The sequence below is a fragment of the Bidens hawaiensis genome, unplaced genomic scaffold (genome assembly GCF_021521415.1).
Source record: "Bidens hawaiensis isolate Kalapana, Puna unplaced genomic scaffold, B.hawaiensis_p1.1 tig00020911_1, whole genome shotgun sequence".
In the NCBI taxonomy this organism is placed as follows: domain Eukaryota; kingdom Viridiplantae; phylum Streptophyta; class Magnoliopsida; order Asterales; family Asteraceae; genus Bidens; species Bidens hawaiensis.
The window spans coordinates 407,954-424,875 of record NW_027493227.1 but is presented as its reverse complement, the minus strand read 5'-3'; the positions used below and the strand labels follow the sequence as shown (position 1 = coordinate 424,875).

The following is a 16,922-nucleotide window of genomic DNA, read 5'->3' as shown; positions in this document are numbered from 1 at the left end:
CACAAGGGCGGGAGGGGGAATACTCCCGCCCGAATAAGCCAGTCCGTACGATACGGGAAGATCTTCTGTACTGTACCTGACGAGGTATGGGCAAAAGATCTGACTAAAGATACGACAGCTTATTGACAACAGTATGGCGAGCAGCATGCTCCTGTACTGTGTCACTATTAGCCGTTGCCTACTCACCAACTCCTGTCATACCACGTGCATAGCCGGCAGTTGGTGGAAAAGGAATAGTACACAGCAGGCCTGGTCACTATCAGCCGCTGCCTACCCACCAACTACCAGCAGGGCACGTGCGTAGGCCACTGTTGGTAGAACAGGAATACTATTCAGCAGGCCACACCTCCTTGGAAACCTACCTTCGGCTATAAATACCACAAATGGTATGATCATCTCATCTTAACATATCTCATCATATTATACCTGATATCTGCTCTAGCAATCTCTTAATATACATTTATATTTAAAGAGCAATCTAGTCTGATTCTCACGCCGGAGGGTGGTCACAAGGAGGAACCCCCCCCCCTTCTCAGTGACAAGCTCACGGTGTCTGTTTTGCAGGTTATCAGAAGAACCATCTTTTCTGGGTCTAACCCCTCGTGGGAAACATCTATCTAACCCCCAGGTTACCCGTAATCTGCCCGGGGTCCGGTTAGTGTTTCTTCATTGGCGCCATCCGTGCATAAAGCTAGAACATTTCTTTTCAGTTTTTTCAAACTTCTGGAAAGATGGTTAAAGAAACTCCGGTAACCACAACCCCAGCTACTGGGAGGAATACCGGCTACATAGTTTTTACAAACACTACCCCGGTTACCCAAGCCGGGGCAAGTGAAGTAAATCTTACGAACACTACCCCAGTTACCCAAGCTGGGGCAAGTGCAGTAAATAATCGCTCACTGGGATTCACCGATACCCAGTTAGAGAAACGAACAAGACTCCCCGGCCAAACACTCGATGAAGTTAAGGCATGGGCGGAGGCACGTCAAAAGGAATTCCAAGCTGAGTTGGACGAACGCTTGCGTTCCGTCCAACAGGCTGACGAATTCGAAGAATACTTGGACGATGACTCGGAGGAGTCCGACTCCGACGCGAACCCTCGCCATAGGGCAAAAGGGAAGCGTAAGGAAACGGACTCCCAACCGAGAAGGCATTTTGGAGAAGCCTTCAAACCAAAAAACACAGGTGGAAGTCCACGTGACTTCTCCAAAACATTCAGACCAAACGTTGCAAATGCGGGAACGTCCAAATTTGCAAGGGACATTGCGGAAGCAATTGCCCCAAAAAGTGCCAAACAAATGTCTAGCATAGGCACATATGATGGTATATCTGACCCAGATGATCATTTGAACAGATTCATAGCGGGGGCAACCGTCAGTAGTTGGACGGAACCTACGTGGTGTTACATGTTCCAAATGACGCTTGTCGGGGCTGCTAGAGCGTGGTTCGATCGTCTACCGGTCAACCACATCTACGACTGGGCAGACTTCCAACAGAAGTTTAGCCAACACTTCAGCCAGCAAAGAAAGTATACCGAGGAGCAATGGACAATCCTCAAATGCATTCGAGAGGAAGATGAATCTTTGCTAGACTTCATCACTCGCTTCAACTCGAAGAAGCTAAGTCTGGGTAACATTAGCGAAGATCTTGTTCGCGCTGCTTTTATTCAGGGCGCGAACGACCCAGAGCTCATCCGCACCTTAACGGGTAAAGATGGCATGCCATCCACATGGGATGCCATCATGACAGCAGCTAAACGCTTTGCGGAAATGGAGAAGCAACTGGGTAGAGATCTCCCACAGAGCACAAACCTCTACACCCAGAAAACAAGAGAAGACAACGTCCTTACCGCCCGATTAAACAAAAAGCGGAAGCTAGGCATTTGGCAGTCAAGGGTAAACTTTGACACCTCATCCGGCTTGCAACATCGGTTAGGCGGAAGGGATAATGTACAGTCAAACCATAACTCCAGATGGACACCACTCACCAAAAGCGTCACCGAGATATTCGCCACTGAGGAGCTCCCATGGCCAAAGCCTCCAATAATCCGACATCGTCACAATGCTGATCGGAGCAAATACTGTGACTTTCACAGGACAAAAGGCCACAACACTGAAGAATGCATAGACGTAAAGGACATGGTCGAAGCATTTTTCAGAGATGGGACGCTCGCGCACCTCGTGGCGCAATGAACGCTGAGCAGGCTGATCCGTGTAGAACCCCAGCTGGGGAAAACACGAATAAAATTTCCAGCTTCAATGTGGAGACTACATGCTGCGTAAAGAACGAGATCCCGAACCAGGTGCATATCGGCTCGATGGCACTCCCATCCCAACAGCATGGAAGGGAGCTCAATTACACAGTTTGCATGTAGATCAATTCCAAATTTGTAAAGGCCCAGAGCCACTTCTAATGGAAATGATTCTCCTTAGAACATCGACGCTGATGATTTTACATTTATACTTTATGAACTATCAACACTGATGCCGGTTTTCACCGCATACATAAGTGTGAAAGTCGATGCACGGGGAAGGCGGCAAAACCCGCATAAACCCAAAAAACGGCAAACCTTCACGCAGGTCAGTTGAAGGGGAAAAGTTCAGTCATCCTACTAAATGAAAGTGCCGGTCTATCCGCATGAATCATGATAGAGGAAACTGAACACTAACCTATTAACAACCGCGCGTCGAACGGTTAATTTATTCAACACGGATATGCCGGTCTTCACCGCATAATTACGTGGAAAGTCATTGCGTGGGGAAGGCGGCAAAACCCGCATAAACCCAAAAAACGGCAAACCTTCACGCAGGTCAGTTGAAGGGGAAAAGTTCAGTCATCCTACTAAATGAAAGTGCCGGTCTATCCGCATGAATCATGAGAGGAAACTGAACACTAACCTATTGACAACCGCGCGTCGAACGGTTAACTTATTCAAAACAAAATTTCTAACAAAAGGATGAGGAAAACCTACACGCAGGTCAGATGTACGTAAAGTTTAGCCATCCTACTAAGTGCAAGTGACGGTACTACCCGCACAATCACGAAAGAGGAAGCAAAACTTCAACCTATTATCTACCACGTTCAAAGGTTTAACTTATCCTAAATACTTAGAAATTTCAAAAAGATGAGGAAAACCTCCACGCAGGTCAGACGTAGGTAAAGTTTAGCCATCCTACTAAGTGCAAGTGACGGTCCTACCCGCACAATCACGAAAGAGGAAGCAAAACTTCAACCTATTATCTACCACGTTCAAAGGTTAACTTATTCTACACTTGGAAAATTGCTAATTTAAACTAAAGTATGCAAGTCATATAACGTTTATAAAGCAAGGAATCCAATAAAAGAAGCGGTCTTACCCGCACAAAGATTTATATTTCACAATGATTCATTACAAGAATGGCCGGGTAACTACCCGCCTACAAGAAAATAAATCTATACAAGCTAAATCTATCCTAGCGGTGGGAAGGGATCTTCAGGATCAGGTTTCAGGGCCACTTCCACTTGGACCAGCACCATCAGTAGAGCGTGGCAGTTCAAGGAAAGCTTTAAGGATAGCTAGCCCATCATCAGCAGCAGCAACTTGGTTCACCTTCTCCACCACCGGATGCGGGAAGGCGGCGTACTGATTCACTGCTTGGTCGTAAACAGCTTCAGTATCAACATTGTACAAAGGGAAGTTGGAAGGCGGGATGCCTTTCTCAACGAACCCTAGACCAAGCAGGAAGCCGGCCTTTTCCCCATCCTCGTGAGAAGCGTTGAGGGCTGCGCTCATAGCATCGTCATAAGACGTCTCAGCAAAGACCCGATGCACAACCTACAAGAAAAAATGCAGTATCAGAACCTTTTCTATTTACAAAGAAAAGCGTAAAGACATGAAAAGCATACCTGAGACAACGCTTCTCGAAGAAGCCATTCCTTGGCAACCAGAGCTTCTTGGAGGGCAGCTTGAGCTTCGTTACGGGCGCGTTCGGCTTCACTCTTGTTGAGGTTGGCAAGCAACACTTCTTTAGCCGCAGCCTCTTCGACGCCCTTTAACTTCCGCTCAGTATGGTCAAGCACCCCCCTCTGGTCCAAGATCTCCTGGAGCTTTTTGGCGTCTTCCATCGCCAAGGCATCATGAGCCTGCTGGAGAGCCTCTAATTTGGCTTTAAGCTCTTCATTCTCCACGCGTAGAGGCTCAGCAACAGCTTCAGCCTTGGTGGCCCTCTCGGTTGCGTTCCTTGCAGTTTCCTTAGCCAGCCGAAGCTGTTCATTAACAGCTTGGGCAGCCTTGGAACGGGCCTCGAGCCGGGCCTGAACTTCAACCTCGAGGGCCTTGAAGGCCTTCTCCTTTTCCGCAGCAGCTGCGGTAAGCCTTTGGTTCTCCTCCCGGACAGCCCGCGCCTGAGCCACTTCTTTAATGCGAGCTGCTTTTAACTTGTCGTTTTCACGACAAAGCAGCTCGACGCGCGGCTGCATCCGGGCCAGGAGAACCCGAAGCTCATTGGTTAGCCTACCCTCTTGGTAGCTAGCCATGGCTTCCCCCAACGCACCACTGGGAGCAGCGTGACGAGCCCACTCCACGCACTCCACAGGGGTGCGAAGGGTTGTTCCTCGGCGAATGTTCCATCGTGGAACATACACTTCATTGGAATCCGACACTGCAAAAAACATAAAGCAGTTAGGAAAAGATGATAAAAAAATATATAAAATGGGCAAAAAGAACCCTACGCACCTGTAGGGTCAATAACAGGCCGATAGCCGCCAAACCCATCACCCGAACCCAAGGGAAATCCATCCAAAAGGTCAGGCAGATGGGAAGGAGGCAGAGGTTGGCGATAAGCCCCATGCATACCTGAAGGTTCGGCCGTCGTTGCCGATGACGGAGGCATGGTAGAAGCCGCCGCGGAATCCGCAGCAAAAGTAACCGCCGGCTCGGTGAAAGATGCGGTAAAAATAGCACTCACAGCCGGCGGTGACGTCATCACAGCTGGAACAGTCGGCTCAAAGGAGTGAGCAACTGAACCAGCGGAAGCAGGCGCAGGCGCCTGGGTCGTCGCCTCAGGTAGGCTGACCAAGCCTACCGTCATAGGCGGAGGGATACTCTGCGCTCCACCCTGGAATGCGTCAACATCCACGCCTGCACAAAGAGGATAAGCATTAATGATGGAAAACTATGAAGTTAAAGATAAAGGAAGTTTGTACTTACGGGTTTTCTTGAGCCTAAATGTACGGACAGGCGGGGATGAACCCGATGGAGCCGGCCTCTTCACGCCGGTCACCGTTGTCATCCTGGGCTCTCCGGTGACAGTTGTCACAGCCTCCGGAATGGTGGTCCTATCACCACCGGGATTCCCCGCCACCTCTTCGCTCTCGGTCTCCGAATCAGACCGAGGCGCCGGATCGGCAGTGGAGGCCACCTTCTCCTTCCCCTTCCCGCCGGCAGCCTTCTTCTTCCGCACCAACGGAGGACCATCTGCGGATTCCTCATCAGAACATACGATTAGAGGAATTCCAGTAGAGGTTTCAACATTGAGGGGTCGAGGGTCGAATAGCGCCTTACCTGGCCGCCTGGCGCTAAGGATCTCGTGGCCTAGCGGATAGACCTCCACGAACCGATCCGCCGTTTGTTCTAGGATGGGCAACTCGTTCTCGTCTAGAGCGCGAGTACCCATCCGAGCGGAACCATCAGCCTCCCGCGGATACATGAGCGACTGCAAGTCGTTCCCCTCTGAAATAAACAGGAAAGAAGATTAGAAGAAATTCTAAATTAACAAAGGAAAACAGAGCATACCATAAGGAACAGAGTTCGAACCGTATTCGAGGACGATTGGGATCTTTTGCGCATCCGCAGCCTTCACACCCGGCTCATCCCCAGCATCACCATCCCGGACTCCGCAAACCGGTAAACCGGAGATTGGACTCGGGATATCTTCGCAAACCATTCCGCCTCCTGGTAGTTGGAGGCGTGAAGGCTGGGAAGTGCTTGCCCATTCTTGAATTTCATGGCAAGGGGGATGGCGCGAGCGGAGATGTAGAAGAACTCCCGCTTCCACGAGCGAAGACTGCACTCGGTTGCGCAAATCTTCAAACCCTTAATCCGGGTTATCAACGTATACCACCCCTGGATGCACCTCCAAGAGTAGAAGGTCATCAGGCGGTCAACATAGGGCTCAATGCCCAGAATCCGGCACACCCACTCGAAGTGGCGAACCTTGGCAATCGCCATCGGATGCACCTCGGTCAGGTGCACACCGTGCCTCTCAAGGACACGGTAAACAAACTTTGTCAATGGGAACCTAAGATTCCCATAGACAAAGAATGCAGCATATACCCCGATCTTGCCTCGGGGGCATCGTACACCGTCTGATGGGGTTCAGGAAACTCAGGCTCGAGAGACTCGAGCATGAACTTCCTGACGACGTACTGATACAGATCGACAGGCAGAGCACACTGGCACTCGCCAGCAGTACTCTTGTCATCGGCTGTAGATTCAAGATCACGTGAAGACATCTTGCAGAAAGAAGAAAACGATTTCAAGAGAATGCTTGCCTGAAAAGGTGAGTATTCGCCGGAAATCGTTTAGAAGATGAAGAGAAAAGTGATAAGTGTGGATTACAAAGAACCCTCTCCCCCTTTATATACTAATCGCAATTAATGCGATGAATTTAATGCGGAAGAGAGAGAAATTGAAGGTGCAATGAAACTATGACACGTGGCAAAAAGCAAGCTGGCAACAGCTGTTGACAGGACGCGTACCATTAATTTCGCGGCCACGCGCCCGAAAAATCGCGCCCACGCGACTGAAAAGGCGTCTGGAATGACCATGTACTGTCACGTCACCATAACTTCCTGCACGTCCTGACACAGTCAGGAGAAACCGTCGCACGACGTTTCAGAGGTTTGGACTGTTCTTATCCTTTCACCAACCTTTCGAATTTCAAAAAAATTCAAAAAGATTCAAAAGTAAGCGGGAAAATACCCCTTACCTTGGCAACCAAGTAACCGTAAGACGGATGCGGGTACAGTGTTAAGGCAAAACCCTTCACATACCTAGCACCCGCAGGGAATTGAAGCCAAGAATACCTTGGCAACCAAGTAACCGTAAGACGGATGCGGGTACAGTGTTAAGGCAAAACCCTTCACATACCTAGCACCCGCAGGGAATTGAAGCCAAGAATACCTTGGCAACCAAGTAACCGTAAGACGGATGCGGGTACAGTGTTAAAGGCAAAACCCTTCACATACCTAGCACCCGCAGGGAATTGAAGCCAAGAATACCTCGGCAACCAAGTAACTATAAGACGGGTGCGGGTACAGTGTTAAGGCAAAACCCTTCACATACCTAGCACCCGCAGGGAATGGACGCCAGGAATACCTTGGAAGTAAAGTAACCGTAAGACGAGCGCGGGTACTGTGTTAAGGCAAAACCCATCACATACCTAGCGCTCCGCAGAGAATTGAAACCAAGAAGGATCTTCTGGGCAATGCTTGCGGAAACGGAAATAATATCCCCGCATAGCGGGAACGTCGAGAACTACGTTGTTTGAAGCTCCAGGATGGAATTGGTGGTTTTAACATAATTGATCACTATGTTCAAAACTACCAAAACCTCATGGAGAATCCACACAAGTGGGACTCAACGCTCCTGACTTGCGACGAGGTTACAGACCTACCCGCATCATACCCAAAGATCAAGCAGGAAAGTCGGGAATTTCTGCAAGTGACAAGGACTTCCGCGGGAAGAATCCCCATGGAAAACCTTAAAAAACCCTTTTCAAAACCCTTTGCTTAAGTCCAAAAGTTCACCTCACTTTATTAAACACTCATGAGAAGAACATTGGACTGGGGGGACTTGAAGAGGTAGGTCCCAGCAGAGCCCAGTTGGACCCGCAAGACTCACCTTGAAGAGGGACGTCTGCGCAGAAACCAACTGGATCAGCAGGACCAACCATGCTCAGAGACGTGACGTCCTTACGCGCAGTACGCAAGCTGTTCCCGCAGGAAATGCCTCCCAATGGTGAAGGACTCTGCCTGTTCCCGCAGCTGCGGATACAAGCCATCAGGGAAGGCCACCCGCGCAGCAAGGCTACACGCACAAGGCACTTAGCTCTCAATCACTCAGTGTCACCTGAAGGAATGAGCAAAGCCGGGAACAATCCCGCACAAGGGCGGGAGGGGGAATACTCCCGCCCGAATAAGCCAGTCCGTACGATACGGGAAGATCTTATGTACTGTACCTGACGAGGTATGGGCAAAAGATCTGACTAAAGATACGACAGCTTATTGACAACAGTATGGCGAGCAGCATGCTCCTGTACTGTGTCACTATTAGCCGCTGCCTACTCACCAACTCCTGTCATACCACGTGCATAGCCGGCAGTTGGTGGAAAAGGAATAGTACACAGCAGGCCTGGTCACTATCAGCCGCTGCCTACCCACCAACTACCAGCAGGGCACGTGCGTAGGCCACTGTTGGTAGAACAGGAATACTATTCAGCAGGCCACACCTCCTTGGAAACCTACCTTCGGCTATAAATACCACAAATGGTATGATCATCTCATCTTAACATATCTCATCATATTATACCTGATATCTGCTCTAGCAATCTCTTAATATACACTTATATTTAAAGAGCAATCTAGTCTGATTCTCACGCCGGAGGGTGGTCACAAGGAGGAACCCCCCCTTCTCAGTGACAAGCTCACAGTGTCTGTTTTGCAGGTTATCAGAAGAACCATCTTTTCTGGGTCTAACCCCTCGTGGGAAACATCTATCTAACCCCCAGGTTACCCGTAATCTGCCCGGGGTCCGGTTAGTGTTTCTTCAACTCTGTTCTTGTTCTCTACGGAACGCTCAAACACGATCTGCTAGTTCGTATTCTTGAAGAAGAATCTACGGCACATGAAGCCTGGGAACGAGTCAAGACTCTGTTCCTGAACAACAAAGGTCTGTGAGCAGCCGCGTTACAAAACGAACTCACCAACCTAACTCTATCCGCCATGACAGATCTTGAAGCCTACTGCCAACGTATCCGCGAGCTCGCAGACCAACTATCGGCAATCGGTTGCCCGATCAACAACACCCAGCAGATTATTTACCTGGTTCGCGGATTGCCGCGTGAATACGATGCCACTGCCTCCATCCTCAATCAATCCCTTCCACCGTGGGAAGAAGCCGTTGAATGATTACAATCCGAGTCACGTCGGATTGCGGCACGTGACACCCTTTCCCCTACCCCTATGGTAGCCGCCACCGTCACAGCACCACCGGATAACAACAGTCGGCGTGACAATTCAAATCGCCGAACCAATCAACCTCGTGAGACCAACCCACGCCGTGAAAACAGTCGCCGTGATAACACTCGCTTCAACAATCCTCGTGGTTAAAGTCAGTCACAATTTAGGGGATACACAGGCCAACAAACATCACAGTTTTGGGCTTCCCCTCCACCTTCTTATGGGTCTTATTGGGCTCCCCCTCCCTGCCCCTTTCCCACTCAGCCTTGGACTCAACCTTGGAATTACCAAACCCCAAGGCCCAGCAACAACCCCACAGCCCAAACACAACAATCCTCGGCACAGGCCCACTTAACCGAAACTGACCCGCTTGAACCGACTCAATTGGCGAATGCTATTCATGGTCTATCTATGGCTTCAGGTGGTGATCAGTGGCACATGGACACAGGTGCATCGACTCAGGTCACATACGACCAAGGTAAACTCAATACATTTTCCTGGCATTCTCCAATATCGTCAATATTTGTAGGCAATGGCAATCGTATTCCAGTTTTAGGATTGGGATCCTCCATTATTCCCACATCCTCTAAATCACTACACCTAAATTCGGTTCTTTATAACCCTACCTTTATTAAAAATTTTATTTCTGTTCATAAATTCAATACTGATAATTGGACCTCCATTGAATTTGATCCTTTTGGCTTTTCTGTGAAGGATTTCAAGGATGGCACGATCCTGAGTCGTCACAACAGTACGAGTGACCTCTACCCACTCACCTCAAATGAGTCTGCCACCGCTTGTTTTGCTTCCGCTCAAGAATCTCCATTTTGGCACAACAGACTTGGCACCCAGGCCAACCCGTTATGGAGTTTCTTCGTTCAAAGAATTTTATTTCATGCAATAAAATAAACTCAACATTTGTTTGTCATTCTTGTCAATTGTCGAAACATAAATGTTTGCCATTTTTAGATTCCACTAGTCGTACCTTTTTACCTTTTTCTATTTTACATTGTGACTTGTGGACCTTCCCAATCTTGAGTATTGGAGGTTATAAATATTACATGGTTTTGACAGATGATTTCACTCAATATTCATGGGTTTATCCTTTAAAATTCAAATATGAAACATTCACTAAATTTTACCAGTTTCATCAATTCGTTGCAACCCAATTCCACCTACCGATTAAATCATTTCAATGCGATATGTGGGGTGAATTTGACAACACCAAATTTAAGAAATTTGCCACCCAACATGGCATGCGATTTCGTTTTTCGTGTCCTCGTACTTCCCATCAAAACGGGAAATTTGAACGCATGATTCGACGCTTAAATGAAATTATGTTCACTCTACTTACTCATGCCTCACTTCCCTCTTCCTTTTGGGCCGAAGCCCTTCAAATGGCTTCATATCTTCATAATATCCTTCCAACAAAATTACACAACAACCAAACTCCCACCTCACTACTATACTTACGTCAACCGTCATACGACCACCTTCGCGTATTCAATTGTTTATTCTACCCAAACCTCTCTTCTACTCGTCTACACAAACTTGCGCCACGTTCCACACCTTGTGTCTTCCTTGGCTACCCGGCCAGTTATCGTGGCTACCGGTGCTTAGATATTTCCACCAGCAAAACCATTTTGCCCGCCACGTCACCTTTGACGAAACAAAATTCCCGTTTGTCACCCACTCTCAACCTCCCCCATCTCACTCCTTCCTTGACCCCTCACCTATATTTTTCAGCCCACCCATATTTTTCCCTACTGCTGACACAACCTCTCACCATCAAACTCCAACATCACACAACACTTTACAAATAAATTCTCCCAGTCCTTTACGTCACCAACAACAAACTCATAGCCCACCTCATAATAACCCAACAACTAACCAACCTTCTCCCAACATGCAACCACCACTTTCGTCTCCCACTTCCCAACCACACAGCTAGATGGACCCCATATACCCGCCACAACCCCCTCCCACCACATCCTCTCACTCCATGCAAACTCGATCCCGATCCGACATTTTTAAACCTAGTCCGCCCATGTCTCTTAACACAGAAACTTCTCCACCCACTCCTATATCCCCTCTACCCAAGTCATATATTACCGCCCTCACCGACCCTAATTGGAAGGTTGCCATGACTAACTAATATGAAGCTCTAATGGAAAATAATACGTGGGAACTTGTACCGAGACCTACCGATGCACCAGTTATACGTTGCATGTGGTTATTTAAACATAAATTTAACGCCGATGGAACGTTGGAACGACATAAAGCTAGGCTTGTCGTTAATGGAAAAAAGTCACGTGGGACTTGATTGTGATGACACGTTTAGCCTCGTTGTTAAACCCACTACGATACGTACAGTACTAAGCTTAGCTGTGTCAAAGGCGTGGCCTATCCATCAATTAGATTTTAAAAATGCTTTCTTGCATGGGCATTTGAAAGAAATGGTATATATGTTTCAACCGCCTGGGTTCACCTCCAACACGCACCCTAAATTTGTTTGGAAACTTCACAAGTCTCTATATGGCTTGAAACAAGCCCCGCGGGCTTGGTATCAACGATTTGCAGGTTTTATCTCAAAATATGGATTCACAAGTAGTGTTTGCGACACTTCGCTATTTATTTATCGAAAAGGAGATCAAATGGCTTATCTACTTCTATACGTGGATGATATTGTCCTCACTTCCTCTAGCGATACACTACTCCACAACATCATAAAATCACTATCTGCAGAATTCAAGATGACCGACCTCGGTAAGTTACATCATTTTCTCGGTATCGCAGTTGAAAAACAACACACGGGTCTGTTCTTATCTCAATCAACATATGCGGCCGACATTTTGTCTCGTGCCAACATGTCAACATGCAAGCCCGCTAGCACTCCAATAGAAGTTGGGTCTAAACTTAGTGCTACTCATGGTGCGGTATTTGCCGATGGCTCTTTATATCGAAGTCTGGCCGGTGCACTGCAATATCTTACTATTACCTGGCCGACATCTCCTATGCAGTTCAGCAAGTATGTCTCTTCATGCACGCCCCCCCCCCCCCCCCGGTGAACCACACTTTCAATTACTGAAGCGGATCCTTCGTTACCTCAAAAGTACTCTCTCTCAGGGCCTCCTCATCACACCTTCCCACTCCACTACATTGACAGCCTATTCCGATGCGGATTGGGGTGGGTGTCAAGACTCCCTCAGGTCAACCTCCGGCTACTGTGTGTATATGGGTGGAAACTTAATTTCTTGGTCCTCGAAATGTCAACCTACAATCTCTCGCTCTGGTTCCGAAGCTGAGTATCGAGGAGTCGCCAACACCGTAGCCGAGATAAGTTGGATTCGTAATCTCTTGCTTGAACTGCAGGTCCAAGTTAGACACGCCACGATTGTCTACTGTGATAACATTTCTGCCGTGTATATATCTGCCAACCCTGTGAACCATCAAAGAGCCAAACATGTAAAACTCGACATACACTTTGTAAGAGAAAAGGTTCGTCTTGGCACTGTTAAAGTTATACACATTTCGGCTGATTACCAATATGCGGATATTTTCACCAAGGGACTACTAAACATCTATTCAAACGATTTCGTTCAAGTATATGCCTCTGCTCGTCTACGGCTTAAACTGCGGGGGACTGTTAAGCCAAAAATATATATAGCTATTTTTGGCACTTGTATTGTAATTACACTCAGATCCATCCACCCACATGACCCACCGGCACCGTCCTACGCCGTCAAACCACCCACCCACTTACAACATCATCCATATCCACAACCTCCTCGCCGGTATCTTTGACTAGTCCGATACATTGACCAGCAACGACGACTCCATTCCGCCAATCGTCGTTCAATTAATTGCCTTCGGTGATGGTTTTTTAGAGATCCGGTGAGCCAGGACGGGTTTTCGGAGCTCCGGCGACGGCGTGGTGACGTTCCAGATGTCGGATTCGTCTAGCTCGAACATGGATTTTGTGGTACAAGTGGAGATTGTATATAATAATAATAATAATAATAATAATAATAATAATAATAATAATGAGAGATAGATCTGAGAGATAGATCTAATAATAATGAAAGAATCGATATGCAGACATTGAATTGTAAAGAAACCTACTTTTTTGTTGAAAATTTGGAATCCAAATTCTGGACTATTGTTTGGATACCAAATGTTATTATTATCATGTTATTTGTGGTTTCAGATGGATGACGATGGATTCATGAGAAATCGGGGATATTATGAACATTCTTCATTCAAGGAACCCCTTGGTATGCATGTAATATACCGTAATTCGAAACAATAAATAATAAAATAATAAATGTCGATTCTTAGAAGAATAATAAACCGATGAAACGTTAATAAACGAATAACTATGATTTAAATATAAATGTTATTTAACTATATATGGTATAATAATAATAATAATAATAATAATAATAATAATAATAATAATAATAATAATAATAATAATAATAATAAAAACAACGGATGTGTATTTAGTGAAATTTGAATTTTGAACAAAGTTTACAACTTGTATGTAACTTTCCGGCGATCAATTCGTTTGGGCTTATCTCAACAAACTATCAAATGCTATCACTAAATTTAAGGTTTCCAACTCGTTTAAATATCATATGAATGATTCTACTAAGAGGAAAAACCATAATCGCGTTATCCTTTTTCGACCGAACCATCGTCGCTTGCTACCGGGAAATCATCAACACCGCCACCGCCACCCTGTAAATCGCCGGAAACACGCCGCAACCGCCTGCTGGACGTACCACTCGCCATCGTCACGCCACTGCCGTACGTGTTGTCTACTCCGACGTGCTCCAGTTCTGCTTGTTGGAAACCCGAAACAAACCGCTCATCTCGGCTCAAGGTAACACTACATGCGGTTTTAAATTCCATCGTTAATCAAAAATTTTGAAACTCCAAATTCAAGAGTTTAAAAACATTCAATACCAAAAAAATTCAATATCATTGACATTGAAAATAATTAAAGTTGTTTCACTCAAAAGAAATTCGTTTATGTTCCTCATTTCCCAACTTCTAGACATTTACTTTAAAACTCTCTTCACACATTTCCCCAATTCCCGCTAGTACCTGGTATAAAATAAGAAGAAACAACAACAGAAAATACGGTTGAGCCAAAAATTGCCCAGTAACAGAGGAAACAATAGCAATGAAATGTAACGATGAGAGCAATGCAATACGATAAACAATCAATGGTGAATCAATAACTATCAATTTAGGAAATACCCATTTGAGCCAATAACAATAATTCAATAACAATGTGTACGTTAGTTACAATTCTAATGCACCAAATATGTAGAGGGGATGTGGGCACTCACCTATCCCTCTACCAATAACAATGCAATAACAATGATTTCCTAGGATCCATCCATACGCCTCTATAACAATAATCAATGAGTGCTATCACTCAGCACACAATAAACAATAAGTGCAATAACTTAGCACACTGTAACAATGTAGAGACGCTGTGGACTAATCGCTCCGCCACAGATAGAGCACGCCAATGGTGCCTCAATTGACGCCCTATGTCCCCATAGGTGGATGTGCTCGGGTATTGAGGCCAAAGAAACAATATACTTAAATATATAAGCGGCAATACGCTAACAATAAAAATAAACTATACTTGATCAATGACAATATCAATAAACAATAATCATAGGAACATGCGATAATGAGAATAAGGAATTGGCCTATCGCATGCGTAATAGTGACTCGTAAAGATATTTCACGGGATATTGATGACCAATAAATCAAGTACAAATAGGATGACCACGATGTCATAATTAACCAATAAACAAATAAAATTTCTCTACGAGTGACGGATCCAAAAATCTGTACACTATGAGATCAATGAAAACAATATTACGCTAAAAGAAAAGGACCGTGGAATCCGTACATTATAAGCGAAATAGCGGTAACGTAAGGTTGAATTAGACGTCGCCGGGACCAACATGCTAGTGATCAACACAATTCGGGAAATAGGTCATCGGGAAAGCAAACTAAACCCTGGCAGAGTAAAAATCAAAATAATGGCCAGGTCAAACCGTACCAGCAACCTATCCGTGCTCAGCCAATAAACCAGAGAGGAAACCCAAATACGACTCAACACCCTCTGTGTACTCATTGCAACAAACATCACCCAGGTGTTTGTCGCCGACTTACTGGGGCTTGTCTGAATTGTGGAGAAATGGGGCATATGGTTAAAGATTGCCTAAAGGTCAGGAACCGTCCAGGGGATACCGCTAGGGGAGCTCCTGTGCCACCTACTACGGGAGGACGAGTATTCACCCTTACTGCTGGAGAAGCTTCAAATACTCCCGGTACAATTTCGCTTATTCTTTTTCTTATTCTTAATAATCGTGATTGGCATGCTTTCTTGATTATTGTTTTATTCAGTTATTCGTGTCTTATTAGTTATCGATATGCTAGGTACTGTTTCTGGTATGATTTTTCTTGCTGAGCATGACTTGTATGTGTTATTTGATACCGGGGCAACCCACTCCATTGTCTCTCAATTATTTGCCAAACATCTTAGAGTTGTGCCTTCTCCTTTGGATACCGCCTTAGCTATTTCCACACCGACGGGAGAAACTTCTATTATTACTCATGTCTACCAAAATTGTCCGTTAGTAGTTGGAAATGTCGTTCGCAAGGCAGATCTACTTCCCATGAAAATTGGAGATTTTGATGTTATTTTGGGCATGGATTGGTTGACCATGCATCGAGAAACTACTGACTGTCATCGAAAACGAGTCTTGTTTGGAGATGCCTTACATCCGGAATTCATTTTTCAGGGGGCTCAGCCCCGAAAATATCTTAAAATAATATCTGCTCTTAAAGCTCAAAAGCTTATATCACACGGTTGTGAGGGGTTCTTAGCCGCTATAAAAGACACATCCGTGGATTTCCTATCGTTCGTGAATTCCATGATGTCTTTCCGGAAGAATTGCCAGGGATACCACCTGAGCGTGAAGTAGAGTTCACTATCGATCTTATTCCTGGTGTTGAACCTATTTCGAAGGCACCCTATCATATGGCCCCGCTAGAGTTGAAAGAATTGAAAGAACGGCTACAAGAATTGTTGGAACTTGGATTTATAAGACCAAGTGTTTCACCATAGGGAGCACCGGTATTATTCGTAAAGAAAAAGGACGGTAGCATGCGCTTATGCATTGACTACCGAGAACTCAATAAAATTACCATTCGTAATCGCTATCCATTACCTCGTATTGATGATCTTTTCGATCAGCTGCAAGGAGAAAAGTTTTTCTCTAAGATCGATCTTAGGTCAGGTTATCATCAGCTGAGGGTTCGAGACCAAGATGTTCCTAAGACAGCGTTTCGTACCCGGTATGGACATTATGAATTTTTGGTCATGCCTTTCGGTTTGACGAATGCTCCTGCTGTTTTTATGGATCTTATGAATCGAGTGTTTCATGAGTACTTAGATCTATTCGTAATTGTTTTTATCGATGATATTCTGGTATTTTCTAAGAGTCTTGAAGAACATGAAGACCATCTTCGAACTGTTCTAGAAACCTTACGCCAAAAGAGGTTGTATGCCAAATTTTCGAAGTGCGACTTTTGGCTGGAACAAGTGGCATTCCTAGGCCACATTGTATCATCCGAAGGTATTACCATGAATCCAGCCAAAGTCGAAGCCA

The 16,922-nt window shown here is 45.9% G+C and overlaps 1 protein-coding gene across 1 annotated transcript; it reads left to right on the top strand.

The window, feature by feature from the left end:
• Positions 1 to 15,445: 15,445 nt before the first annotated feature.
• Positions 15,446 to 16,235, top strand: LOC143562134 (uncharacterized). Its single transcript, XM_077050030.1, has 2 exons — positions 15,446 to 15,578; positions 15,673 to 16,235. The coding sequence occupies exons 1-2, from the start codon at positions 15,446 to 15,448 to the stop codon at positions 16,233 to 16,235; spliced, it is 696 nt and encodes a 231-aa protein (XP_076906145.1).
• Positions 16,236 to 16,922: the final 687 nt, after the last annotated feature.